Here is a 27,968-nt window from a genome sequence, read left to right on the forward strand (position 1 = left end):
CCCGGCGTCTCCTCCCACGCGATCCCCGGCGTCTCCTCCCACGCGATCCCCGGCGTCTCCTCCCACGCGATCCCCGGCGTCTCCTCCTACCCGATCTCGGACCTCTCCTCTTACCTGATCCCCAGCCTGCCAAATGCTGCAGAGAATGTGTACGTCCTTGAGCGGCTGCGCGTCAGAGGTGGTAAATCGTCGACTCAACCACCTGCTTTTACTGCTCCTGTTAACAAGCCCTAAAGGAGATTCTCCCTCTCTATTTGTCCTTTATAGAGAGAGTGAAAGGAAATCCCAAATTTTGGGTTGTCTGCAGAACAAGAATAGAGGGGAAATCTTCCAGTGGGGACACTAGTTCTGGTGACAACCACTTTGGAGGGATTTCCTCTCACCTGCTGCAGTTATGGGACAGGAAGTGACGGGAGATCTCCCCGATGGGACACAGATGACAAGAGTGATAACATCCCCCCCCACCCCTCCCCCCGTACTACATCCAAAACTTCTACTACCAATACTGATAACAATCAGGTACTTACCTGTGGCTGGGGTGCAACACTGACTTCTCTCAGTCGCCTCTTCCTGCTGCGGGTCCCTGGTGCCCCCATATGGCATAAAGGAGCCGACTGTGACTACCTAAGGAGCTGCAACCGGCACCCCGCTACGCATGACGAGAAATCTGTAATACCTTCTACATCTTCCGGGGAGATGGGAGGTTCAATGTTTACACCGTGTCCCACCGACTCCCAATAGGAAACTCCCCAGAGTATGAATCCGATTGTTCAGTGATCATGCCTGGGTCAAAGTATGCAACTACTACCACTAATACCACTACTACCTCTAATACTAATACCACTGATATTACTACTTCTACTTTCACTAATACTGCCATTACTACTGCCATCAATACTACCGCTAATACCACTAATACTACTACTAATACTACTACCTCTAATACTAATACCACTGATATTACTACTACTACTACTATCACTAATACTACTACTGCCATTGCTACGACCATTAATACTACTACTACTACCACTAATACTACTACTACCACTAATACTACTACCACTGATATTACTACTACTACTATCACTAATACTGTCATTACTACTGCCATCAATACTACCGCTAATACTACTATCACTAATACTACTACTAATACTGCCATTGCTACGACCATTAATACTACTATTGCTATCACTAATACTGCTACTACTATTACTACTAATACTGCCATTACTACTACTACTACCACTAATAATACCATTACTACTAATACTGCCATTACTACTTCTACTACCATTAATACTGCCATTGCTACTACTAATACTGCTACTACCAGTACTACCACTAATGCTGCAATTACTACTACTACTACCACCACTACTACTAATACTGCCATTACTACTGCTACCACTAATACTACCACAAATGCGGCCATTACTACAACTACTACCACCACTGCTGCTAATACTGCTAGTACTATTGCTACCACCACTACTACTAATACTACCATTACTACTTCTACTGCTACCACTAATACTGCCATTGCTACTTCTACTGCTACCACCAGTACTGCTATTACTACGGCCATTACTACTGCTACCACTACTACCACTTATACTGCCATTACTGCTACTTTTTACTACTACTACTATTATTTCTACCGCTAATATTTCCATTACTTCTATTATTACTGCTGCTACTACTACTACTACCACCACCATCACTACTACTGCTAGTACTCTGCTGCTGACCCAGACACGATCGCTCAGGGAATGATTTCCTGATTTAGATTCACATTCTCCGGAAATTCCTGTTCATGTGACACATGTTGACTCTTATAACACTGATGATGAAGGGAATGTCTGGCCCTGAAACACGTTGGTACTTTCTATTTCCCTGTGGTCATTTGTCAAATCAATAACACACATTTTGTTCCACTACATCAGGGTGTTACCAGTGTGTGAGAATGTGTCAGAAATCTCAGAGGGAATGTGAATCTACATGAAAACCTGATCCAGTGTCGGGGGCGGGGTAGTAGACCTGTCCTGCGTTAGCACAGTCCCTCGTGGAACAATCTCTGGATTTCGGTTCACGTTCCCCGGAGTTTCCTGATCATTTCACACATTGTGGCTGTTAAAGCCCTGATGACGATAAAGGGATATTTTATGGCCCTGAAATGCGTTGGGACCTTCTATTTTTCTATTGGAATTAATCTGGTATCAATAAAAACAATTGGAGAGGTTTGTTTGGGGCTCTTTCAGGAGAACTACAAGTAGCAGCATGCAATGGCCGCTGGGCGTCTCCCGTACAACATCACACCTACACCGGGCGTCTCCCGTACAACATCACACCTACACCAGGCGTCTCCCGTACAACATCACATCTACACTGGGCGTCTCCCGTACAACATCATACCTACACCGGGCGTCTCCCGTACAACATCACACCTACACCAGGCGTCTCCCGTACAACATCACACCTACACTGGGCGTCTCCCGTACAACATCATACCTACACCGGGCGTCTCCCGTACAACATCACACCTACACCAGGCGTCTCCCGTACAACATCACATCTACACTGGGCGTCTCCCGTACAACATCATACCTACACCGGGCGTCTCCCGTACAACATCACATCTACACTGGGCGTCTCCCGTACAACATCATACCTACACCGGGCGTCTCCCGTACAACATCACACCTACACCAGGCGTCTCCCGTACAACATCACATCTACACTGGGCGTCTCCCGTACAACATCATACCTACACCGGGCGTCTCCCGTACAACATCACACCTACACCAGGCGTCTCCCGTACAACATCACATCTACACTGGGCGTCTCCCGTACAACATCATACCTACACCGGGCGTCTCCCGTACAACATCACACCTACCCCAGGCGTCTCCCGTACAACATCACATCTACACTGGGCGTCTCCCGTACATCATACCTACACCGGGCGTCTCCCGTACAACATCACACCTACACCAGGCGTCTCCCGTACAACATCACATCTACACTGGGCGTCTCCCGTACAACATCATACCTACACCGGGCGTCTCCCGTACAACATCACATCTACACCAGGCGTCTCCCGTACAACATCACATCTACACTGGGCGTCTCCCGTACAACATCATACCTACACCGGGCGTCTCCCTACGGCATCACACCTACACCGGGCGTCTCCCGTACAACATCACACCTACACCAGGCGTCTCCCGTACAACATCACATCTACACTGGGCGTCTCCCGTACAATATCATACCTACACCGGGCGTCTCCCGTACAACATCACACCTACACCGGGCGTCTCCCGTACAACATCACACCTACACTGGGCGTCTCCCGTACAACATCATACCTACACCGGGCGTCTCCCGTACAACATCATACCTACACCGGGCGTCTCCCGTACAACATCACACCTACACCAGGCGTCTCCCGTACAACATCACATCTACACTGGGCGTCTCCCGTACAACATCATACCTACACCGGGCGTCTCCCGTACAACATCACATCTACACCAGGCGTCTCCCGTACAACATCACATCTACACTGGGCGTCTCCCGTACAACATCATACCTACACCGGGCGTCTCCCTACGGCATCACACCTACACCGGGCGTCTCCCGTACAACATCACACCTACACCAGGCGTCTCCCGTACAACATCACATCTACACTGGGCGTCTCCCGTACAATATCATACCTACACCGGGCGTCTCCCGTACAACATCACACCTACACCGGGCGTCTCCCGTACAACATCACACCTACACTGGGCGTCTCCCGTACAACATCATACCTACACCGGGCGTCTCCCGTACAACATCACACCTACACCGGGCGTCTCCCGTACAACATCACATCTACACTGGGCGTCTCCCGTACAACATCATACCTACACCGGGCGTCTCCCGTACAACATCACATTTACACTGGGCGTCTCCCGTACAACATCACACCTACACCGGGCGTCTCCTGTACAACATCACACCTACACTGAGCGTCTCCCGTACAACATCACACCTACACCGGGCGTCTCCCGTACAACATCACACCTACACCAGGCGTCTCCCGTACAACATCACATCTACACTGGGCGTCTCCCGTACAACATCATACCTACACCGGGCGTCTCCCATACAACATCACATCTACACTGGGCGTCTCCCGTACAACATCACACCTACACCAGGCGTCTCCCGTACAACATCACATCTACACTGGGCGTCTCCCGTACAACATCACACCTACACCAGGCGTCTCCCGTACAACATCACACCTACACTGAGCGTCTCCTGTACAACATCACATCTACACTGGGCATCTCCCGTACAACATCACACCTACACCGGGCGTCTCCCGTACAACATCACACCTACACCAGGCGTCTCCCGTACAACATCACACCTACACTGGGCGTCTCCCGTACAACATCATACCTACACCGGGCGTCTCCCGTACAACATCACACCTACACCAGGCGTCTCCCGTACAACATCACATCTACACTGGGCGTCTCCCGTACAACATCATACCTACACCGGGCGTCTCCCGTACAACATCACATCTACACTGGGCGTCTCCCGTACAACATCACACCTACACCAGGCGTCTCCTGTACAACATCACACCTACACTGAGCGTCTCCTGTACAACATCACACCTACACTGGGCATCTCCCGTACAACATCACACCTACACCGGGCGTCTCCCGTACAACATCACACCTACACTGGGCGTCTCCCTACGGCATCACACCTACACCGGGCGTCTCCCGTACAACATCACACCTACACTGGGCGACTCCCTTTGGCACCACACCTACACCGGGCGTCTCCCGTACAACATCACACCTACACTGGGCGTCTCCCGTACAACATCACACCTACACTGGGCGTCTCCCGTACAACATCACACCTACACTGGGCGTCTCCCGTACAACATCACACCTACACTGGGCGTCTCCCTACGGCATTACACCTACACTGGGCGTCTCCCGTACAACATCACACCTACACTGGGCGTCTCCCGTACAACATCACACCTACACTGAGCGTCTCCCGTACAACATCACACCTACACTGGGCGTCTCCCGTACAACATCACACCTACACTGAGCGTCTCCCGTACAACATCACACCTACACTGAGCGTCTCCCGTACAACATCACACCTACACTGGGCATCTCCCGTACAACATCACACCTACACTGAGCGTCTCCCGTACAACATCACACCTACACTGGGCATCTCCCGTACAACATCACACCTACACTGGGCGTCTCCCTACGGCATCACACCTACACTGGGCGTCTCCCGTACGGCATTACACCTACACTGGGCGTCTCCCGTACAACATCACACCTACACTGAGCGTCTCCCGTACAACATCACACCTACACTGGGCGTCTCCCGTACAACATCACACCTACACTGGGCGTCTCCCGTACAACATCAAACCTACACCGGGCGTCTCCCGTACAACATCACACCTACACTGGGCGTCTCCCGTACGGCATCACACCTACACTGGGCGTCTCCCGTACGGCATCACACCTACACTGGCCGTCTCCCGTACGGCATCACACCTACACTGGGCGTCTCCCGTACAACATCACACCTACACTGGCCGTCTCCCGTACGGCATCACACCTACACTGGCCGTCTCCCGTACGGCATCACGCCTACACTGGGCGTCTCCCGTACAACATCACACCTACACTGGCCGTCTCCCGTACGGCATCACACCTACACTGGCCGTCTCCCGTACGGCATCACACCTACACTGGCCGTCTCCCGTACGGCATCACGCCTACACTGGGCGTCTCCCGTACAACATCACGCCTACACTGGGCGTCTCCCGTACGGCTTTACATCTATGCTGGGCGTCTCCCGTACAACATCACGCCTACACTGGGCGTCTCCCGTACGGCTTTACATCTATGCTGGGCGTCTCCCGTACAACATCACACCTACACTGGGCGTCTCCCGTACAACATCACACCTACACTGGGCGTCTCCCGTACATCACACCTACACTGGGCGTCTCCCGTACGGCATCACACCTACACTGGGCGTCTCCCGTACGGCATCACACCTACACTGGGCGTCTCCCGTACGGCATCACACCTACACTGGGCGTCTCCCGTACGGCATCACACCTACACTGGGCGTCTCCCGTACAACATCACATCTACACTGGGCGTCTCCCGTACAGCATCACACCTACACTGGGCGTCTCCCGTACAACATCACACCTACACTGGGCGTCTCCCGTACAGCATCACACCTACACTGGGCGTCTCCCGTACAACATCACACCTACACTGGGCGTCTCCCGTACAACATCACGCCTACACTGGGCGTCTCCCGTACAACATCACACCTACACTGGGCGACTCCTGTACCCCTTTACACCTATGCTGGGCGTCTCCCGTACAACCTCACACCTACGCTGGGCGTCTCCCGTACGGCATCACACCTACACTGGGTGTCTCCCGTACGGCTTTACACCTACCCCGGGGTGTCTCCCGTACGGCATCACACCTACACAGGGCGTCTCCCGTACGGCATCACACCTACGCTGGGCGTCTTCCATACGACTTCACACCTACACTGGGCGTCTCCCATACGGCTTCACACCTCACTTTTGAAGGGATCTCCTCTCACTTCCTGTTGTTGCCATGGGGCAGGAAGTGAAGGGAAATGCCCCGAGTGGGGAGGCTATTTCTGGTGACACCTCACTTTGGAGGGATTTCCTCTCACTTCCTGTTGTGGCCATAGGACAGGAAGTGAGGGATAATCTCCCGAGTGGGGACACTATTTCTGGTGACACCTCACTTTGGAGGGATTTCCTCTCACTTCCTGTTGTGGCCATAGGACAGGAAGTGAGGGATAATCTCCCGAGTGGGGACACTATTTCTGGTGACACCTCACTTTGGAGGGATCTCCTCTCACTTTCTGTTGTGGCCATGGGATAGGAAGTGAAGGGGAATCTCCCCAAATAGGACGTATGAAAAAATCCGAGAAAAGAAGATACAAATGTATATGTCTAGGCAGGTTCTGTTACATTGTCACAATTTAAATACAGGAGACCAAAAACGTGTCAAAAAAAAATAAATACACACACAGTTTTTGACAATCCTTTTATTAACAGTGTCCCCCCCGTGTAGATCCATCGTCCAATCACAACGCCCACCGACCCAAAGAAAAAAAAAAAGCTCCACTCCCGCCGTCTGCCTGCTCCTCCGTGTGACAGTTCATAAATAACTAAGGAGCGGGGCCACTCGGTGACGTCACCTGGTGGCACCGCCCCCCCTGTGACGGCACTGTGACTGGAGATGTGTGGAAACCCAGCCATAAAGTGAAATTTCACTCTCCCAATCATCATTGATTATATTTAAAGTGGAGTTCCGCCAATTTTTTTTTTAAAGTCAGCAGCTACAAATACTGCAGCTTCTGACTTTTAAAATATGGACACTTCCCTGTCCAGGGAGCCTGTGATGTCGGCACCCGAAGCCGATATGCCCCTCGACTCCCGGGTGGAGGCGCCGCCATCTTTGGTAAGGAAATCAGGAAGTGAAGCCTTGCGGCTTCACAGTCTTGTTCCCTACTGCGCATGCGCGAATTGCGCTGCTCGATTCCACTTGTCCCTGCTGTCTTCTGGGACTTGTCTGTCCCCCAGAAGACAGCGGGGGAGGGGGGCGGAGGAGGCGCCGGACAAGGCGCAGATACTGTGGCTATCTATGCCCGGAAGTGGGAGCAGATACCTGGATTAGACAGGTATCTGCTCCCCCCTGAAAGGTGCCAAATGTGACACCGGAGAGGGGGGGGGATTTCGAAAAGTGGAAGTTCCATTTTTGGGTGGAACTCCGCTTTAATCCTCATCCTACTTTTGTAAGGAAATAGATAGGAAAGTATATTATATTTACTTGTTTTATACTTTATTTTTTTTTTTTTTTTACATTTCTTAAGTTACTTCCTGGTTTCTTGCCTGGGCAAATAATGTCATACATCCCAGGAGTCTTCAGGAGGGGAGGAGGGGCTTTTTCAGCTAAGCACACCCTCTCCTGCATGCTTGAGCTAAGGGCAGATGGATTCCAGGAATTAAATGCTACATGAATCATTTGCCCTTACTCAAGATGGCCCTGGCCAGAAATCCTAGGCGGGTGTTTTTCAAAGTGATTTCTCAGCAAACTAAAGTGTGGAGACATGGATGGGGGAGTAGAGGATGGATGGATGGAGATATGGATGGGGGAATGGATGGAGACATGGATGGGTGGGGGAGTGGATGGATGGACAGAGACATGGATGGATGGGGGAGTGGATGGATGGATGGAGACATGGATGGATGGATGGATGGGGGAGTGGATGGATGGAGACATAGATGGATGGTTGGAAGGGGGAGTGGAAGGATGGATGGAGGAGTGGAAGTATGGGTGGAGACATGGATAGATGGGGGAGTGGATGGATGGATGGAAGAATGGGTGGAGACATGGATGGAGGAGTGGAAGGATGGATGGGGGCTTGGATGGATGGAGGAGTGGAAGGATGGGTGGAGACATGGATGGAGGAGTGGAAGGATGGATGGGGGCTTGGATGGATGGGGGGTTGGATGGATGGAGACATGGATGGATGGAGACATGGATGGATGGGGGGTTGGATGGATGGAGACATGGATGGATGGAGACATGGTGGATGGAGACATGGATGGATGGAGACATGGATGGATGGAGACATGGTGGATGGAGACATGGATGGATGGGGGGTTGGATGGATGGAGACATGGATGGATGGAGACATGGATGGATGGAGACATGGATGGATGGAGACATGGTGGATGGAGACATGGATGGATGGAGACATGGTGGATGGAGACATGGATGGATGGGGGGTTGGATGGATGGAGACATGGATGGATGGAGACATGGTGGATGGAGACATGGATGGATGGATGGATGGGGGAGGGAGTTTGCTTTGAATATTATAAATTAATTAAATAGAATTTTTGGTTTGTGGTCCTCAGATGAAGTGCAGCTCCACTTTAATAACTGATCTCTTATCGATCTCTGTGTGTTTATTGTAGGCCGATTAATATCCATCTCTTTCCTTTATAGTCATGATATTTATGTTTTTCTGCAGCGCTGATGAAGGGGGAGGGGTTTGGTCCCTGAAATGCATTGGATGTTTTATGTGATTATACTATTACAATGTTTGTAACCCCAGAGATAAAATGTTTCTGTCTCTGCAAGGGGTTCCTAGGAGCTCTTTAATATCAATATTTTCTTTATGTCTGCGGTGCTTCTGTATTACCTGGTTGGTCCTGCTGGTTCCCTTCTTCCTGGTAGTAAACTGACCACGCCATGCATGGCAGCCGATAGGGTTAAGATTATGGTTAGGGTTATGGCTAAATTTAGGCTTATGGCTAGGGTTAGGGTTATGGCTAGGGTTATGGTTAAGGTTATGTTTAGGGTTAGGCTAGGGTTATGGCTAAATTTAGGGTTATGGCTAGGGTTAGGTTAGGGTCATGGCTAGATTTAGGTTAGGCTAGGGTTATATTTAGGGTTATGGCTATAGTGAGAGTTAGGCTAGGATTAGGGTTATGGCTAGGCTTAAGGTTAGGGTTATGGTTAAGGTTAGGGTTATGGTTAAGGTTAGGGTTATGGTTAAGGTTAGGGTTATGGTTAAGGTTAGGGTTATGGTTAAGGTTAGGGTTATGGTTAAGGTTAGGGTTAGAGTTATGGGTAGTGTTATGGTTTTGGCTAGAGTTAGAGTTAGGCTAGGATTAGGGTTATGTCTAGGGTTAGGTTATGGCTAGATGTAGGCTCTGTTCTCACCTAGGTGTTTTGTTTTCAGACCGAAAGACGGGTGATTTTTTGCCGTGATTTTGCTGTGATTTTGTACAGGTCAAAAGGTCACCAAGGTAAAAAGCAGAGAACGCATGTAATCTGCCAAAAAAGAAGCTCACGTACTTTTTTTGAGCTTCAGGCATTTCGCTTCAGATGACAAAACGCTCAGATGTGAACGGGGGCTACATCTTACAGCAGAAAAACACCTAGGTGTGAACAGAGCCTTAGGGTTAGGGTTATGGTTAAGGTTAGGCTAGGATTAGGGTTATGTTTAGGGTTAGGCTAGGGTTATGGCTAGGGTTAGGGTTATAGCTTGGGTTAGGATTAGGGTTATGGTTATGATTAGAGTTATTGCTAGGATTAGGGTTATGTTTAGGGTTAGGCTAGGATTAGGGTTATAGCTTGGGTTAGGATTAGGGTTATGGCTAGGGTTAGGCTAGGGTTAGGGTTATAGCTTGGGTTAGGATTAGGGTTATGGTTATGATTAGAGTTATGGCTAGGATTAGGGTTATGTTTAGGGTTAGGCTAGGATTAGGGTTATAGCTTGGGTTAGGATTAGGGTTATGGCTAGGGTTAGGCTAGGGTTAGGGTTATGGTTAGGATTAGGGTTATAGCTTGGGTTAGGATTAGGGTTATGGCTAGGGTTAGGGTTATGGTTAGGATTAGGGTTATAGCTTGGGTTAGGATTAGGGTTATGGCTAGGGGTAGGGTTAGGGTTTTGGCTAGATTAAGACCCCATTCACACAGGGGCAACACGACTTGCAGGTCGCTTCAGCGAGGCGACCTGCAAACGAATGCCCGGGCGACTTGCAAAACAACTTCTGCATAGAAGTCTATGCAAGTCGCCCCAAGTCGCCCCCGAAGTCGTACAGGAACCTTTTTCTAAGTCGGAGCGACTTGCGTCGCTCCCCTTAGAACGGCTCCATAGTACAGAACGGGAGGCGACTTGTCAGGCGACTAGGTCGCCTGACAAGTCGTCCCTGTGTGAATGGGGTCTTAGGGTTATGGTTAGGATTAGGTTTAGGTTAAGATTAGGGTTATGGCTAGGGTTAGGGTTATGGCTAGGATTAGGTTTAGGTTAAGATTAGGGTTGGAGCTCATTTCTCTTGTGGAAGGGCCACCAGGAACAGAGCTGGATGGACCATTTTCTTGGGGGGAGGGTCTTCTCGGCAGAAGGGATGGGCTGGGACAAGGGTCAAAAAGCAGAGTATGTGATTGTTTGTGCTTTACAGTGTCGCACACAAGTTGAACAGAAGTCACATGTATATAGTTCATATGTGACTTTTATGCAACTTTTGAGGGTTTACGTGGAAGTTTCTGACCCTCAAGTTGCATGAAAGTCGGACCAAAGTGGTGCAGGAACTACTTTAAGTCGCACAGGTATGAACGGTACTCATTGGGAAATGTAGTGCGACTTGTCATGCGACGTTGGATTCCAAAGTCGCATGACAAGTTACACAAATGTGAATGGGATCTTAACTCGCCAATCCAGCGCCATGCTCAGCCCAGCCATTTTCATCCTGTGACCTCTCGCCCCGGCATCTTTGCTATTGGCACCTGGCCGTGACCAATTGTGGCTCCAGAGCCGGGTGCCAACTGCGCATGCAGGGGCGATGCTACGAACTGTGAATGATTCCACAATCTTCTGGGACCTGTCACGTGTTCTACAAGATGGAGGGAGGGAGAGAAAAGTTTCCCCTTCCGATTGCCTAGGCGGTCGAGGCAGAAGTGAGAGCGGGTACCTGTCAAAATCAGGTACCCGCTCCCCCTCATCCCCAAAAGCTCAGTTTCAGAATCAAGAATGGGGGGGGGGCTTAAAGTGCTCCTTTGTGATGTCCACAGTTAGATGGCATTGCCACCCCCCTCATGCCAGCAAATGACTGCAATGCGGTAAATCCTTTGTTGGGAAGAAAGGAGCATCAATCATACAAGAGTATCCGTCAAAGTGTACTCAGTATACAAGAAAGGGCCCCACGCGTTTCGGGGCTCCATCCTCTGTGTGCTGTGACAATTGGGGTATAAAGGATGCTGGGATTGAAAGGGTTAAATATACTCAAAAGTATAAATCCAAAATACACCAGAAAAATCATCTCCAGCAGCTAAAATGTGTCATCTGTATAAATGAGCTGCTGGACCACGCAGAGCCCTGATGAAGGAGATCTCTGGGGCCCCCGAGACGTGTTGTATTGTGGAGTGGAAAGGATATTGGACCCCTTGTCAGGATTTTATTGCTGTTTGTGCCTGTTAGGGAGAGTCACCCCCTCTGTGTCCTGCTTATCGTTATCAGCAAAAGTTAAAGAAAATCAAAATTTTTGGGTTGTCACCAGAACAGGAATAGAGGGGAAATCTTCCAATGAGGACTTCCTATATTGGCTATGGGACAGGAAGTGAGAGGAAATCTCCCCACTGGGGACAGGTAACATCATTGTGAATGCAGCCTACCAATCACTAGAGAGTGGGGACATCACTGAGAATGCAGCCTATCTATTCACTAGAGAGCGGTGACATCACTGGGAATGCAGCCTATCCAATCACTAGAGAGCGATGACATCACTGTGAATGCAGCCTATCCAATCACTAGAGAGCGATGACATCACTGAGAATGCAGCCTATCCAATCACTAGAGAGCGATGACATCACTTAGAATGCAGCCTATCCAATCACTAGAGAGCGGTGACATCACTGTGAATGCAGCCTATCCAATCACTAGAGAGCGATGACATCACTGTGAATGCAGCCTATCCAATCACTAGAGAGCGATGACATCACTGAGAATGCAGCCTATCCATTCACTAGAGAGCGATGACATCACTGAGAATGCAGCCTATCCAATCACTAGAGAGCGATGACATCACTGAGAATGCAGCCTATCCAATCACTAGAGAGCGGTGACATCACTGAGAATGCAGCCTATCCAATCACTAGAGAGCGATGACATCACTGAGAATGCAGCCTATCCAATCACTAGAGAGTGGTGACATCACTGAGAATGCAGCCTATCCAATCACTAGAGAGCGCTGACATCACTGAGAATGCAGCCTATCCAATCACTAGAGAGCGGTGACATCACTGAGAATGCAGCCTATCCAATCACTAGAGAGCGATGACATCACTGAGAATGCAGCCTATCCAATCACTAGAGAGCGGTGACATCACTGAGAATGCAGCCTGTCCATTGGCTGGAGAGATGACGACACATGTTGGGTTGCAGGCTGGGATGTTGTCCGCGGCTCTCTCTGTGTACTGAGTGTGCGGCGGGTCTCAGGTTTCTGTTGTTGGCGGGGTATTTATAGCCGCACACTGTGTCTCGGTGTCGGTGAGGGTGGTGGATCTGGTGACATTGGAGGAGAGATCGGTATCCATTGTTCTATTCTGGGAAGACGCAATGTTTGTAGAATCCCAGTAAACCAATGAGAGTGCACAGAGCTCCCGGGTCATCTCTGGTTTTATCAGTGGGAGATGATACGTTGTAACATCAGTTTCCTGCCTGGAGGTCTGTCACATCCCCAGCAGAAGGTGACTCTCCCGCCACATATGTGACAAGTCAGCGCTGATCCCCCCCCCCGCCCGTCCGCCCCCACCCCCGAGACCTATTCTCATCTGTCTTTGTATGTGATCCGATTACTCCAAGTCTGACATTTGGAATATTTGGCCCCAGAGCCTTTATTGGGACGGCTCGGTGACACTCACTTCTTCCCCTCATCTGCAGCTATCTTTGCATTTTTTTGGGTCATTAATGAGCTGATTTATGGGTGGGGGAGGGGACACATTGTGAGCATGAGACGTGTGAAATCTTAACACACACTATATTCCCAAAAGTATTGGGACGCCTGCCTTTACATGAACTTTAATGACATCCCAGTCTTAGTCCGTAGTGTTCAATATTGAGTTGGCTCCGCCCTTTACACCTATAACAGCTTCAACTCTTCTGGGAAGGCCGTCTACAAGGTTTAGGAGGGTGTCTATGGGAAGGTTTGACCATTCTTCCAGAAGAGCATTTGTGAGGTCAGGCACTGATGTTGGATGAGAAGGGTTGAGGTCAGGGCTCTGTGCAGGCCAGTCATGGTCCTCCATCCCAAACTTGCTCATCCATGTCTTTATGGACCTTGCTTTGTGCACTGGTGGGCAGTCATGTTGGAACAGGAATGGGCCGTCCCCAAACTGTTCCCACAAAGTTGGGGGCATGAAATTGTCCAAAATGTCTTGGTATGCCGGCGCCTTAAGAGTTCCCTTCACTGGAACTAAGGGGCCAAGCCCAACCCCTGAAAAACAACCCCCACACCATAATCCCCCCTCCACCACCATAATCCCCCCCCCCCCACCATAATCCCCTCCCCACACCAAAATCCCCCCTCCACTAAATGATTGGGACCAGTGCACAAGGCCTGAAAGTATCAGTTTCAGGTATTGGAGCGTTTGTATGAGTACCGATATTCATGCAAATGCTTAATATCGGCACAGATACCGTTATGGTGCAATCCTATAAGCAATGTTACTTTGTATCTCTCTATGTCCTGTCTGAACAATGTTTATAAACATTGTTACTTTCCATTTCACAATCTCCTACCTGAACAATCTCCTCTCCTTAGCTCCTCCCCCTCATCATTTCCATAATCCTTCCTCCTCTCTATCTCTATAAAGTTTCCTTATCTCCATAGCTTCTGTTTATCTCCTCCACCACCTCATCTCCATAACTCCTCATCATTGAAATAGCCTGTCCATCTCCTCTCCCCTTCTCATCCCCATAGCCCCTTTTTATTTCCTCCCCCACCCCTCCTCATTTCCATAACTTTCCTCTCTTCCCCATCTGTAAAACTTCTCTTCATCGCCATAGGCCCTCCTCATCTCCCCGCCTCCTCATCTCCTCCCCGCCTCCTCATCTCCTCCCCCCTCCTCATCTCCTCCCCCCTTCTTATCTCCATAACCCCTCATCATTGAAATAACTTGTCCATCTCCTCTCCCCTTCTCATCCCCATAGCCCCTCCTTATTTCCTCCCCCACCCCTCCTCATTTCCATAACTCTCCTTTCTTCCCCATCTGTAAAACTTCTCTTCAACGCCATAGGCCCTCCTCATCTCCCCACCTCCTCATCTCCTCCCCCCTCCTCATCTCCATAACCCCTCATCATTGAAATAACTTGTCCATCTCTTCTCCCCTTCTCATCCCCATAGCCCCTCCTTATTTCCTCCCCCACCCCTCCTCATTTCCATAACTCTCCTCTCTTCCACATCTGTAAAAATTCTCTTTATCGCCATAGGCCCTCCTCATCTCCCCGCCTCCTCATCTCCTCCCACCCTCCTCATCGCCATAACCCCTCCTCTTTTAAATAGCCTGCCCAGCTCCTCTCCCCTTCTCATCCCTATAGCCTCTCCTTATCTCCCCCCCCCCCTCATTTCCATAACCATTCTCCTCTCTTCCCCATCTGTAAAAATTCTCTTTATTGCCATAGGCCTTCCTCAACTCTCTGCCTCCTCACCCCCCCCCCCCCTCATTTCCATAACACCTCCTCGTGGACAGGAAGTTATCAGCTGTCAGGATCAACAGCTTTTATTTATTTATGGATTTGTTTTTGCACCTGTTGAAAAGATAAAGTCTTACAATGATATATTTAGAAGACTAGAAGGGAGAAAATAAGAGAAGATTATTGCTGTACATATACAACAAATCTGATGTCAGGAGGAGCGGGTCATAAAACTATATTACAGGGGGACTCTGATAAACAAAAACGACAAATTGTACAGACTGGCTGCATATTTCATTCATTGATTTGCAAAGAAATTCCACATTAAACTCGTTCCTCTGTTGTACACTGACGACAGATTCCAAAGAGTTCCTCACATGTGTGGTGGGTGACTGCTTCCTGCGGTGTGATCTCCTCTCTTTCTGCATGTTGTTTGATTGCTGAGATCCGAGGCTGGTCTGAATCTGATGGCTGTGATGAGCTTCTTAGCCCTGGTGCACACTGCTGTGACTTCTCATGCGGCTTGCTGCAACATGTGATCGCTGAATAAAGCTATGGACCCATTCTGGAGATCCAAGGTGTGCTGGTGACATTTTCTTGCTCTTGCTGCGACTTACGACACAGATCATTCGAATGATAGTCAGGTAGTGTGGTGGACTAGAGAAGTGACAGGTTGGAGGACTGACACCATGGGTAGGTAGGCTCCACCCCTAATAGGTAAGATTGGCCACAGGTAGTAGGCTCAGCCCATGGTAGGTAAGCTTGGCCCTGGATAGGTAAGATTGGCCACAGGTAGTAGTCTCAGCCCAAGGTAGGTAAGCTCGGCTCTGGGTAGGTAAGCTTGGCCCCAGGTATGTAGGCTTAGCCCATGAAAGGTAAGCTCGGGCCTTGGGTAGGTAGGCTCAGCCCCTAATAGGTAAGATTGGCCACAGGTAGAAGGGTCAGCCCTTGGTAGGTAAGCTTGGCCCTGGGTAGGTAAGATTGGCCTCAGGTAGTAGTCTCAGCCCATGGTAGGTAAGCTCGGCCCTGGCTAGGTAAGCTTGGCCCTGGGTACGTAGGCTTAGCCCATGGTAGGTAAGCTCGGCCCTGGGTAGGTAAGCTTGGCCCCAGGTAGGTAGGTTCGGCCACGGGTAGCTAGGCTCAGCCCCTGGTAGGTAGGCTCGGCCCCTGGTAGGTAAGCTTGGCCCTGGGTATGTAGGCTCTGCCCCAGGTAGCGAAGCTCTGCCCCAGGTAGCGAAGCTCTGCCCCAGGTAGCGAAGCTCTGCCCCAGGTAGGTAGGCACGCTCAACCTCTGGTAGGTAAGCTTGGACCCGGGTAGGTAAGCTTGGCCCCTGGTAGGTAGGCTCGGCTACAGGTAGGGAAGCTTGGACCCAGGTAAGTAGGCTCGACCACAGGTAGGTAAGCTTAGACCTGGTTAGGTAGGCTCGACCCCAGGTAGGTAAGCTTGGCCTCGGGTAGGTGGGCTCGGCCCCAGGTAGGTAAGCTCAGCCCTTGGTAGGTAAGCTTGACCACAGGTAGCCTCGGCCCTTGGTAGGTAAGCTCCCCTTCGGGTAGGTAAGCTTGGCCGCAGATAGGTAGGCTCGGCCCCTAATAGGTAAGCTCGGCTCCGGGTAGGTGAGCTTGACCACAGGTAGGTAGGCTCAGCCCCTAGTGCGCATCTCAGGGCTAAATATTCGATATAAGAATCCATCCCTGTCCCACCTGTTATCAGTCTTTTCTCTCGGTCTGTCCTACCCCCCCATTTGCCGGTTCCTGGACTCCTCATCTCTCTCTGGAGTTGGGTCGCTGTATGTGCCTCCCCCCCCACCCGCCAGTTCTTGCACTCCTTATCTCTCTCGAGTTGGGTCGCTCGGTGTGCCTCCCCCCCACCCGCCAGTTCCTGGACTCCTCATCTCTCTCTGGAGTTGGGTCGCTTGATTTGCCCCCCCCCCCCACCCGCCAGTTCCTGGACAACTCAACTCTCTCCAGAGTTGGGTCTCTCAGTGTGCCCCCCCCCCACCCGCCAGTTCCTGGACTTCTCATCTCTCTCTGGTGTTGGGTCGCCAGGTGTGTCTTCCCCACCCCACCCCCTCCCCAGCCAGTTCCTGGACTTCTCATCTCTCTCCGAAGTTGGGTCACTGTGTATCACTCTGCAGTGTCGCCTTTCTTTCTTGTGGTTGCGGAGATGATTCTGATGGCATCTCAAGCTTCCCAGGGGCGGCCGGGCTCTGTACGGCGTGGAGAGTGATGACACCAGAGATGTGCGATGTAATAGATCATCCGAGCCGGCCTGTGTCTGGGGAGGACGTACACGACGCTGGAGCGGTGAAAGTCACCAAGATGACGAGAATACCAGCCGACAGCTGAGCCGCCTCATGAGCCGCTGTCAGACGCAGGCTGCAAGTTCGGGAAGCTCTTTGTATTCCAAGAAGATCCGGGTCTATTGTTACATTATATCCGCAGACAAATCTTTTCTTTAGTTATGGATGAAGTGTAGAGGGGTGAGAACCTCTGCCACGTCTTTATCGCCGGGGCTTTATGCGGGCCGGAGACTATCACCCTCTCTATTCATCGAAATAACAAAATGAATAGAGAAGACGCTAGTTATTGTCACAGCTGTCTAAGAAGGGACATCCCGTCGCTTTGAAAAGATTTCCTCTAACTTCCTGTTGTGTCTGCGGGACAGGAAGTGGAGGGAAATTTACCTGAGGTTAAAAAATATCCATAAGACGTTGGCTCTCCTCATTGGCTTGCTGACTGTGATTGACAGCCAATGCTGAGGGAGAGTCCCCATACAAATGAGGCTTTCGTTAACATCGCTGGATTGGAGGGGGCTCAGGTAAGAATTGGGATGCTGCACACAGAAGATTATTTCCATGCATAGAATGCGCCTTCAGCCTTTACAACCACTTTAAGGCTCTACAATATCTTTGATAAAAGAAAAGTGCTTGTCTTGTGATACAATGTATGTGTTATGTACAACTTTCTGAGAGTTATTCTGGTTGGTTGGTTACTCCTGATTGGTTCCTACTGACATATTTCTTGTACAAAGGGTTTTATTGAAAATATACATCATCAGAATAGTACAAAAATAGTGGTGGATACATCGTGGACTAACCGGTATAAAACTGCATGTTTCAGGCGGGTTAATCTAACATTCAAAAACTTGAGCCAGTCCTCAATAGTCCGAGGGGCGGACCCAGGTGACTTGCAAAAGCATGTCCGCATCTCGCGAGTTCTGGTGGAGTGCCATTATGTAGATGTAGAATTGTATATTAGTTGACACTCAAGGTCATATGTGAAAGATATGGCACGATGATATTATAACATGTAACATTATAAAACGAAAAACAAAAATAAAACCAAATTAAACTGAATACGTAAAAGAGGGTAACGTTCACATTGCGTCATATCAAGTATCCAATCCCAGCAGGGCTAAGCCTGAGGGCCAGAGCATCAAGAAGAAGAAAGAGAGAAATAGAAATAGAGAGACAGCGAGGAGAAAAGAGGAGCAGAGAAAAGAGTAGCGTAAGCATATGATGCAGGAATAGAGAAAGAAAAAGAAAGAAATTAAGAGGGAAGTGGGGGATAGGGAAGGAGGGAGGTCCCTGGGGTGGGGGGAACAGAGGCTCATTAAAGGGAAAGGAGCGCTGGATCAAATCGTGAAGCGTGGCTATGAGCCACCCAGGGTTGCCATACCCGGAGGAACTTGTCATGAGTGTCCGATAATACGGCAGTAAGTTTCTCATTTACTATGATGTCATTCCTGCAGTTTTTAACTGCTTTAAAGATAAGGGCTGGGGTCTTCCAGGCCCGTGCTATGGTCAATTTATGTGCAGTAAAGATATGTGCTCCCAGTTGGCGTTCAGGACGGAGAAGTTCTGTGATCGTTTTCCACAAAAGGGCCTCCAAAGGGTCCCTCTTTATAGTGGTGTTGAAAAGGTTGCGAAGCAGCGCATAGATTCTGACCCATAATCTGCATACCCTGGGGCAGGTCCACCAAATGTGTGCCAGTGTACCCTCCTGAGAGCATCCATGGAAACATAGGGGGGAAAAGGATGGAATAAAGCTCGCTAATCTAGCCAAGGTGTATAGTGCCATCTATAGAACACCTTATAAGCATTTTCCAAAAAGAGAACATTTTTGGAACATTTGGATAGTGCAATAGTCATGATCTGCCAGTCCTCCGGATCTAGTTGTTTCCCAAGTTCAGCCTCCCACTGAAGGTGATAAGGTCTCCGTGGTGATTTCTTAGAGCTAATTATAGCTGCATATCCTACTAACATATTTCTAACCAAATTATGCCAGGTTGTTTCTGATTGGTTGGGTAGTACATACACTTTTCCTTTCCTTGCTTCTTTTCTTCTCCTCTCCATTATCTTACCAATTTGCGTTCTAGACAAAAGTTCTCCATAGATAGAAATTCCATCAAAAAATGGTGTTTCCAGAGCAATCGTCTTCCCTTCCCTTGCCTTTCCCATTTCCTTCCTTTCCTTTTTTTCCTTTTCCTTCTCTTCTTCCCTTTTATCTTTTTCTCTTTGCCTTCTCCCTTTCCTTGCCTTTCCTTTCACTTTCCTTTCCATGCTTCCCTTTCCTCTTCTTCTTTCCTTTTTCTCTTTTCCTCTCATTTCCTTTTTTTTTCTTTTCCTCTCCTTTCTTTTCCAGTCTTACCTTCTTTCTTATTTCTTTTAGATTTCCTTTCCCATCTTTTTCCAATTTTTGGTCTAGTAGAAAGCTGGCCATATATAGAAATTTGGTCCAAAAATGTTTCCAGAGCGATCATCTTTCCTTGCCTTTTCCATTTCTTTTCTTTCCTTCTTCCTTTCCCTCTCCCTTATGTTCCCCCTTTTCTTGCCTTTCAGTCTTTTTTCTTTTCTTTCCATCCCTTTCCTTTCTGTCCCTTTCATTCCCTTCCTTTTACCCCTTTCTGTCCCTTTCCTTTCCTTTCCTTTCCTTTCCTTTCCATCCCTTTCCTTTTCCTTCCGTTCTTTTTCTTTCCATCCCCATTCTTTCTGTCCCTTTCCTTTCCACATCCATTTCTTTCCCTTTCCTTCCCTTCCTTTTCCACCCCTTTTCCTTTTCCTCTTCCTTTTGTGTCCCTTTCCTTTCCGTCCCTTTTCCTTCCATCCCTTTCCTTTCTGCCCCTATTCTTTCTGTCCCTATTCTTTCCGTCGCTTTCCTTTCCGTCCCTATTCTTTTGATCTCTTTCTTCTTACTTTGCATCCCTTTCCTTTCTGTCCCTTTTCTTTCCATCCCCATTCTTTCCGTCTCTTTCCTTTGCGTCCCTTTCCTTTCTGTCCCTATTCTTTCCATCCCCATTCTTTCCGTCTCTTTCCTTTGCGTCCCTTTCCTTTCCGTCTCTATTCTTTTCATCTCTTTCCTCTTCCTTTGCGTCCCTTTCCTTTGCGTCCCTTTCCTTTGCGTCCCTTTCCTTTGCGTCCCTTTCCTTTGCGTCCCTTTCCTTTGCGTCCCTTTCCTTTGCGTCCCTTCCCTTTCTGTCCCTAATCTTTCCATCCCTATTCTTTCCGTCTCTATTCTTTCCATCTCTTTCCTCTTCCTTTGCGTCCCTTTCCGTCCCTATTCTTTCTGTCCCTTTCCTTTCCTTCCCTATTCTTTCCGTCTCTTTTCTTGCCATCCCTTTCCTTTTTGTCCCTTTCATTTTTGTCCCTTTCCGTCCCTATTCTTTCTGTCTCTTTCCTCTTCCTTTGCGTCCCTATTCTTTGCGTCCCTTTTCTTTCCGTCCCTTTCCTTTCCTTTCTGTCCCTTTCCTTTTCCTTTCCCTTTTTTTCGTTTTTACTTTTTCCTTTTCATTCATTTCTATCCCTCTCCTTTCCAATCCTTTCCTTTCCCTTTCCTTTTCTGTCCTTTTCCTTTCTTTTCCTTTTCCTTTCCGTCTCTTTCTATCCCTTTCCTTTCCTTTCCCTTCCCTTTCCTGATTTTTCATCTTCTAATTTTTTTTCCATTCTTACATTCATTCTTTTCATTTTTTTTTATTTCTTTCTTTTCTTTTATCAGATTGTGTTGTAGTTGATAGGTGGCCATAGATTTTGTGATCAAAATAAAAAAAGAAGGGTCATGTTGAAAAATGTTATTCCAATAAACGAATAGTTGTGATTAGGTTAAAAGATTGTAAAAAAAAAAATTGTCATAAGTATAATGAGTGAGACCTCTACATGGAGCCTGGTGGTGTGCAGTGACCTCTAACCTTCAGTGCCGGATTTAGGTAACACTATGAGTTTAGGATGCTGTAATCAGTGATGGAATAGATGTGTGAGAGTCCTTCAACCCACAAATCCTAAAAGTCCTCTGTTGTCTCTGAGCCTACGCCAAACCTCTAGCCACGTGACCTAAACCCTAGGCATCCTGGATCACATGGCCTCTATGTGGGTGTTCCCATCATTAGAGATCTCAGAGCGTCTGCTGTCAAACTTTAGGCAGATATAAACGACACAATTGAATGCAGATCTGTATTTATTATTCATTAAAATGTATTTGTTTTTAAATGCAATGCATGTAAATACCTGAATCAATCTCTTTCAATCCCCTGTACAGTGGGACTCAGACTGGGAGAGGGAGAGGCAGGACTGGCTGCCAATCAGGTGTGCTGCATGCAGATATGCTGACAAGGAGCAGAGGGGTGACCTCATTATTCTGCTGCTGTTCTTTCACTGTGCAGTTAGCAGGCTGTGGGTGGAGAGAGGACTCCGCCATATCCCTCCTACAATCTATGAAGTAACAAGAAAAGTCGTGCCATCCACCTGGCTGTACTGTCTGACGGAGGTGTGTAAATCTCAGAACAGGAAGGACAGAAATTCAAATCCTTTGGCAGGTCCTATATATGTATTTAATCTGTGTATTTAGCGGTTTGCCTCTATAATAAAAACCTCATAGTATATGGGATGGGCACCTGATGTATGCCTGTTTTCATTTATTTCAATTATTTATTTTTGTTTTAATTTCTACTTCTTTAGTGTTTTTTCTTCCTATAGACGCAACGCGCTTGGGAGCCTCTATAATAAAACCTCATAGTGTATGGGATGGGCACCTGATGTATTGCTGCTTTTATTTATTTCAATTAATTAATTTTTATTTAATTTGAACTTCTTATTATTTTTGTTTTAATTTCTACTTCTATCGTGTCTTTTCTTCCTATAGACGCAACGTGCTTGGGAGCCTCTATAATAAGACCTCATAGTGTATGGGATGGGCACCTGATGCATGCCTGCTTTCAATTATTTATTTTTGTTTTAATTTCTACTTCTGTAGCGTTTTTCTTCTTATAGACGCAACGCTCTTGGGAGCCACTATAATAAAACCTCATAGTGTATGGGATGGGCACCTGATGTATGCCTGCTTTCATTTATTTCAATTATTTATTTTTGTTTTAATTTCTACTTCTGTAGCGTTTTTCTTCCTATAGACGCAACGCTCTTGGGAGCCTCTATAATAAAACCTCATAGTGTATGGGATGGGCACATGATGTATGGCTGCTTTCATTTATTTCTTTAATTTTTTTTTTTTCATTTAACTTGTACTTCTATAGCGTTAGTCTCCCTATGGACGCAACGCGTTTGGGAGCCTCTATAATAAAACCTCAGAGTATGGGATGGGCATCTGATGTATGCCTGCTTTCATTTATTTCAATTATTTATTTTCGATTGATCTTGTACTTCTGTAGTGTTTTTCTCTCTATGGACGCAACGCGCTTGGGAGTTGAGACAGCCTCCCTATGGACGCAACGCGCTTGGGAACCTCGTTAATGAAACCTCATAGTGTATGGGATGGGCACATGATTTATGCCTGCTTTCATTTACACAGAGCTTCCAATCTGGTCTGCCTTCTGCTGCAGCAATGGTAAGGGAGTTCTCTGCTCCCATGTCATCCCTCATGCAGCAACTAACAAGTCTGCCTACCAACCCCACCCAGACTTGCATGGAACTTCCATGGACCCGCCCACTATTGTACAGACAATGAATGGTCTTTGAAGACTCCTCCCACTGGCAAATAACTTTTTTTTTTTTTTTTTAGGAAAACCTATGAAACCACACTTTAATTACACTAAGTATCGCCACCAATACGGCCATTGTCATTATCTGAAGTTTGTCTTTATTGTTGTTACTCACTGAATTAGGTTTTAAGAAGTGGTGATAAATAAGTAAAAAGCAGCGCTAAAATAAAACAAATAGAACAAAACCATCAATATTAACCACTTGACCTCTGGAAGATTTACCCCCCCCCCTTCATGACCAGGCCATTTTTTTGTGATACGGGACTTCGTTACTTTAACTGACAATTGCGCGGTCGTGCAACGCTGTACCCAAATAAAATTGATGTCCTTTTTTCCCCCACAAATAGAGCTGTCTTTTGGTGGTATTTCCGGTTTTTATTTTTTGCTCTATAAACAAAAAAAAAAACAAAACAATATTTTATACTTTCTGCTATAAAACATCCAATAAAAAAATGTAAAAAATCGAATCTCTTCATACATTTAGGCCAATATGTGTTCTGCTACGTGTCTTTGGTTAAAAAAAAAAAATCCCAATAAGTGTATATTTATTGGTTTGTGCAAAAGTTATCGTGTCTACAAACTATGGGATATTCATTTTTATTTTATTTATATTTTTTTAGTAGTAATGGCGGCAATCAGTGACTGGTAAGGGGGACTGCAATATTGTGGCGGACATTCTGACACTAACTGACACTTTTTGGGGACCAGTGACACTAATGCAGTGATCAGTGCTAAACAATATATGCACTGTCACTGTACTAATGACACTGGCTGGGAAGGGGCTAACATGGGCAATCAAAGGGGTAACTGTGTGCCTAGCCAGTGTTTTTGTGTACTATGTGAGGTGCTTTTACTAGGGGAAGGCATGTAATTCATTCCCTAATTTGCAGGGACACAAATTCCATCCCTTCCCTGCTGTTAGAAAACAGTGATCTGCCTTGTATACATGGGCAGACCACAACTCTCTCTCTGCCTGACGATCGGCGGGTGCCGGAGTACATTGTGTACCCTGCACCTGCCGATCATCTTCCACTGTTAATATGACGTCCTGCTGGATCATGCTGTGGCGCGATCTGTCACTGATCATTGTACTGGCTTGCTGACGGTACCATGTGATCTCTGTGACCGATCACAGCAGATCACATAACAATTGTAAACAATAGATGGCTTCCTTTCATGCTATCCATTGTGTACAATTGTGTTGCTAGCTGTGATTGGTCACAGTGATCACAGGGTACAGGCAGGGCCAATCTCAGCCCACCTGTACCATGTGATTAGCTGTGGCCAATCACTAGTTATCACAGCAAAACAAACTGAATGCTTGCTTATAGCAATGAAATTCACTGACTGCTAAAAGCAATCATACTTTGTAAAAAAAAATCCTGATCGCTTCCCCAGAGTAGTACAATGTTACTATGGTAACATTATATTGATCTGGTCTCACACAGTGTGTTAAAAAAAATGTAAAAAAACGGAAACAAATGAAATAAATATAAAAAAATATATTAAAAATGTGTTTTTTTTTTTTTTTCTTTGTAGTTCGTACTGTCACCAGTCCCTGATCACCGCCACACCAGTTATATGATGACGCTGTACTGCGCTGATGACAGTATGTAAAAAAAATTAAAGAAAATTAATTGTGAAAACTTTTTTTTGTATTTTCATAATTTTCCAAAAAATGATGCCAAAAATTTACAACTTCAAAAAACTCGCCATGCCTCTTACTAAATACCCTGGACTGTCTACTTTCCAAAAAAAGGGGTGATTCGGGGGGTATTTGTACTGAGGGGTGATTCGGGGGGTATTTGTACTGAGGGGGGATTCGGGGGGTATTTGTACTGAGGGGTGATTCGGGGGGTATTTGTACTGAGGGGTGATTCGGGGGGTATTTGTACTGAGGGGTGATTCGGGGGGTATTTGTACTGAGGGGTGATTTGGGGGGTGTTTGTACTGAGGGGTGATTCGGGGGGTATTTGTACTGAGGGGTGATTCGGGGGGTGTTTGTACTGAGGGGGGCTTCGGGGGGTATTTGTACTGTCCTGCCATTTTCAGGCCTCAAAAAAAAGGAGATCGGCGTCGGTACATCATGATTGATTGATTATCCAGATATATATCCCATAATTTGTGGTCTCTATAACCTTCCTACAGACTAAATAATATATACTGATTTGGGGGTATTTTTTCACCAAAGAAATGGAGCAGAATAGATTTTGACCTAAATTTCTGAAGAAAGATTGTTTACTGTATTTGCAAAAGAAACAAAGGAAAACATGTTTTTTTTTTCCCCAAACTTTTTGGTCTTTTTTTATTTATTTAGCAAAAAATAAAAAAACACCCCCAGTGGTGATTAAATACCACCAAAAGTAAAGCTTTATTTGTCTGAACAAAATGCTACAAGTTTAGTTTGGGTACAATGTTGCATGACCGCGCAATTGTCATTCAAAGTGTGAAATTTTGGCCTGGGCAGAAAGGGGTTGAAAGTTCCCCGTATTGAAGTGGTTAAGCTGCCAAAAAACCCATAGGGGGGGGGTTATTTATTAAAGCTGGAGAGTGCAAAATCTGGTGCAACTCCTGAATAGAAACCAGTCGGCTTCCAGGTTTTATTGCCAAAGCTTAATTGAACAAGCAGAGGTTAGAAGGTGATTGGCTCCCATACACAGCTGCACCAATTGTTGTAAATCTCCCCCCCCCCCATAGCCTTAGAAAACATCCAGTGTACATAAGGTAAAATAGGCTAATAAAAATGCAGATAACGGCACTAGTGCGTGATGACGTCACGTACAGGCCACGCTCTACGCGTTTTGTAGAAAGTGACGTCTTCAGGGGACAGGCTGGACGCTAGTGGTGTCTGTAATCTGATGGGCAGGATAAGGTACAGGAAGTAGAATGCTCAGGGTGGGTGGGACCAGTGTCCCAGGTAGTCTGTAGAGCAGGGAGGAGGCGGGGCAATGGCACAGAATCTGACCAGCACTGTCCTCATTCTTGGCAGCCATGAGTTGGGGAGGGGTCACAGGAGTATGTCCATTACTTTACACATCTTTAACAGGTAACACTGCCCCCTCTGTATTTCTCCAGCCTTGGATTGCTGTGTGTGTGTGGTCTTGTTGGTCTGACCGTCTTGTCTTCTCCCCCACAGGTTCCCATGTAAATGCAGAAGGGGATTCAATGCAGTTACATCCCCTCATCCGGCCGCCAAGACTTCCCTATCCGCTGCTCACCAGATCTTGGGCTACTTTACCCTCCGACCCATTCTCTGTCCTCGGAGCGCAGAGCGGAGCCGACCCAATGCTCAACAGAAAGCTCGGATGCCAGGGCTTCGGGGGATCCGTTGCGGCCATGACCTCCTTCCCCCCACAGCGCTATCATTACTTCCTCGTGCTGGATTTTGAGGCCACCTGCGACAAACCACAGATCCATCCTCAGGTACGACAAGATGGCCGCCTCGTCACGTGATTGCTTGTCTTGCTTCTTGTGTTATGTTGGGACAAATGTTCCCCGTGTTCTATCACACTATAGTCCCTGTGTTCTTGGGATTTTCCCTCCCGGGATTTGGATCCGCTCACATGCGTTGGATTTCACTACATATGCTGTGTGGGCGTCTGCTAATAACATGTCATAACTCATAGGCTGGAAGAATCCTGGTCTGCCCCACCCACCCATAACTATAAAAGCTGATTGGCAGGCTGGAAGAATCCTAATCTGCCCCACCCACCCATAACTATAAAAGCTGATTGGCAGGCTGGAAGAATCCTAATCTGCCCCACCCACCCCATGACTATAAAAGCTGATTGGCAGGCTGGAAGAATTCTAGTCTGCCCCGCCCACCCAAGACTACAATATGATTGACAGGCTGGAAGAATCCCAGTCTGCCCCACCCTCCCACGACTATAAAAGCTAATTGGCTGGCTGGAAGAATCCCAGTCTGCCCCACCCTCCCACGACTATAAAAGCTAATTGGCTGGCTGGAAGAATCCTAGTCTGCCCCACCCACCCCACGACTATAAAAGCTGATTGGCTGGCTGGAAGAATCCTAGTCTGCCCCACCCCACGACTATAAAAGCTGATTGGCTGGCTGGAAGAATCCTAGTCTGCCCCACCCACCCCACGACTATAAAAGCTGATTGGCTGGCTGGAAGAATCCTAGTCTGCCCCACCCACCCCACGACTATAAAAGCTGATTGGCAGGCTGGAAGAATCCTAGTCAGCCCCACCCACCCATAACGTGTAGCTCACTCTAATTCAGCCCTAATTCATGGCAGATATCCGTCCTGACAATTTATAAAGCTGCTCTGAGCGATTTATTATGGAGTGCGGCAAAACGTAATTTGGTTATTTTGCCAGAGGGTAGATTGTGGAAGGAAGCGCTCCATTGGTCTGGGTGAGGTGGGGTGGGTGGGGTCAGGTTGAAATGGGGAAACTCTGAACTCTTCCCCATGAATCCTCTTCTATTCAGTCTCATGCACTGGTCCTTTCCCACACCCAGGGAGCTGCAGGTTCCTCGTACAGCTGCCAATACAGGTAAATGGCTGAATGTGACTTTGCTTGTATGACCGCTAATCACGTCCCACCATTCACATGTATTGGTGATTGTAGGCGGCACCTGCAGCTCCCCAGGCATGGGAAAGCACCACTCCGCTAGTACGGCTAGTGT

The 27,968-nt window shown here is 47.8% G+C and overlaps 1 protein-coding gene across 4 annotated transcripts in view; it reads left to right on the top strand.

Moving 5' to 3' along the window:
- The window catches only part of ERI3 (ERI1 exoribonuclease family member 3), a 310,298-nt gene that overhangs the window by 7,715 nt on the left and 274,615 nt on the right, over positions 1-27,968 (top strand). The window contains exons 2-4 of one of the 4 annotated variants that reach the window (XM_073593981.1): positions 21,862-22,089; positions 24,857-24,926; positions 26,454-26,740. In XM_073593981.1, coding sequence (XP_073450082.1) covers positions 24,899-24,926; positions 26,454-26,740 — 315 coding nt within the window. In that variant the 5' untranslated portion in view covers positions 21,862-22,089; positions 24,857-24,898. The remainder of the gene's footprint in view (positions 1-21,861; positions 22,090-24,856; positions 24,927-26,453; positions 26,741-27,968) is intronic. The other 3 variants (XM_073593983.1, XM_073593980.1, XM_073593982.1) reach the window with 3 other exon arrangements.

This window comes from Aquarana catesbeiana, linkage group LG07, assembly GCF_042186555.1.
Source record: "Aquarana catesbeiana isolate 2022-GZ linkage group LG07, ASM4218655v1, whole genome shotgun sequence".
In the NCBI taxonomy this organism is placed as follows: Eukaryota; Metazoa; Chordata; class Amphibia; order Anura; family Ranidae; genus Aquarana; species Aquarana catesbeiana.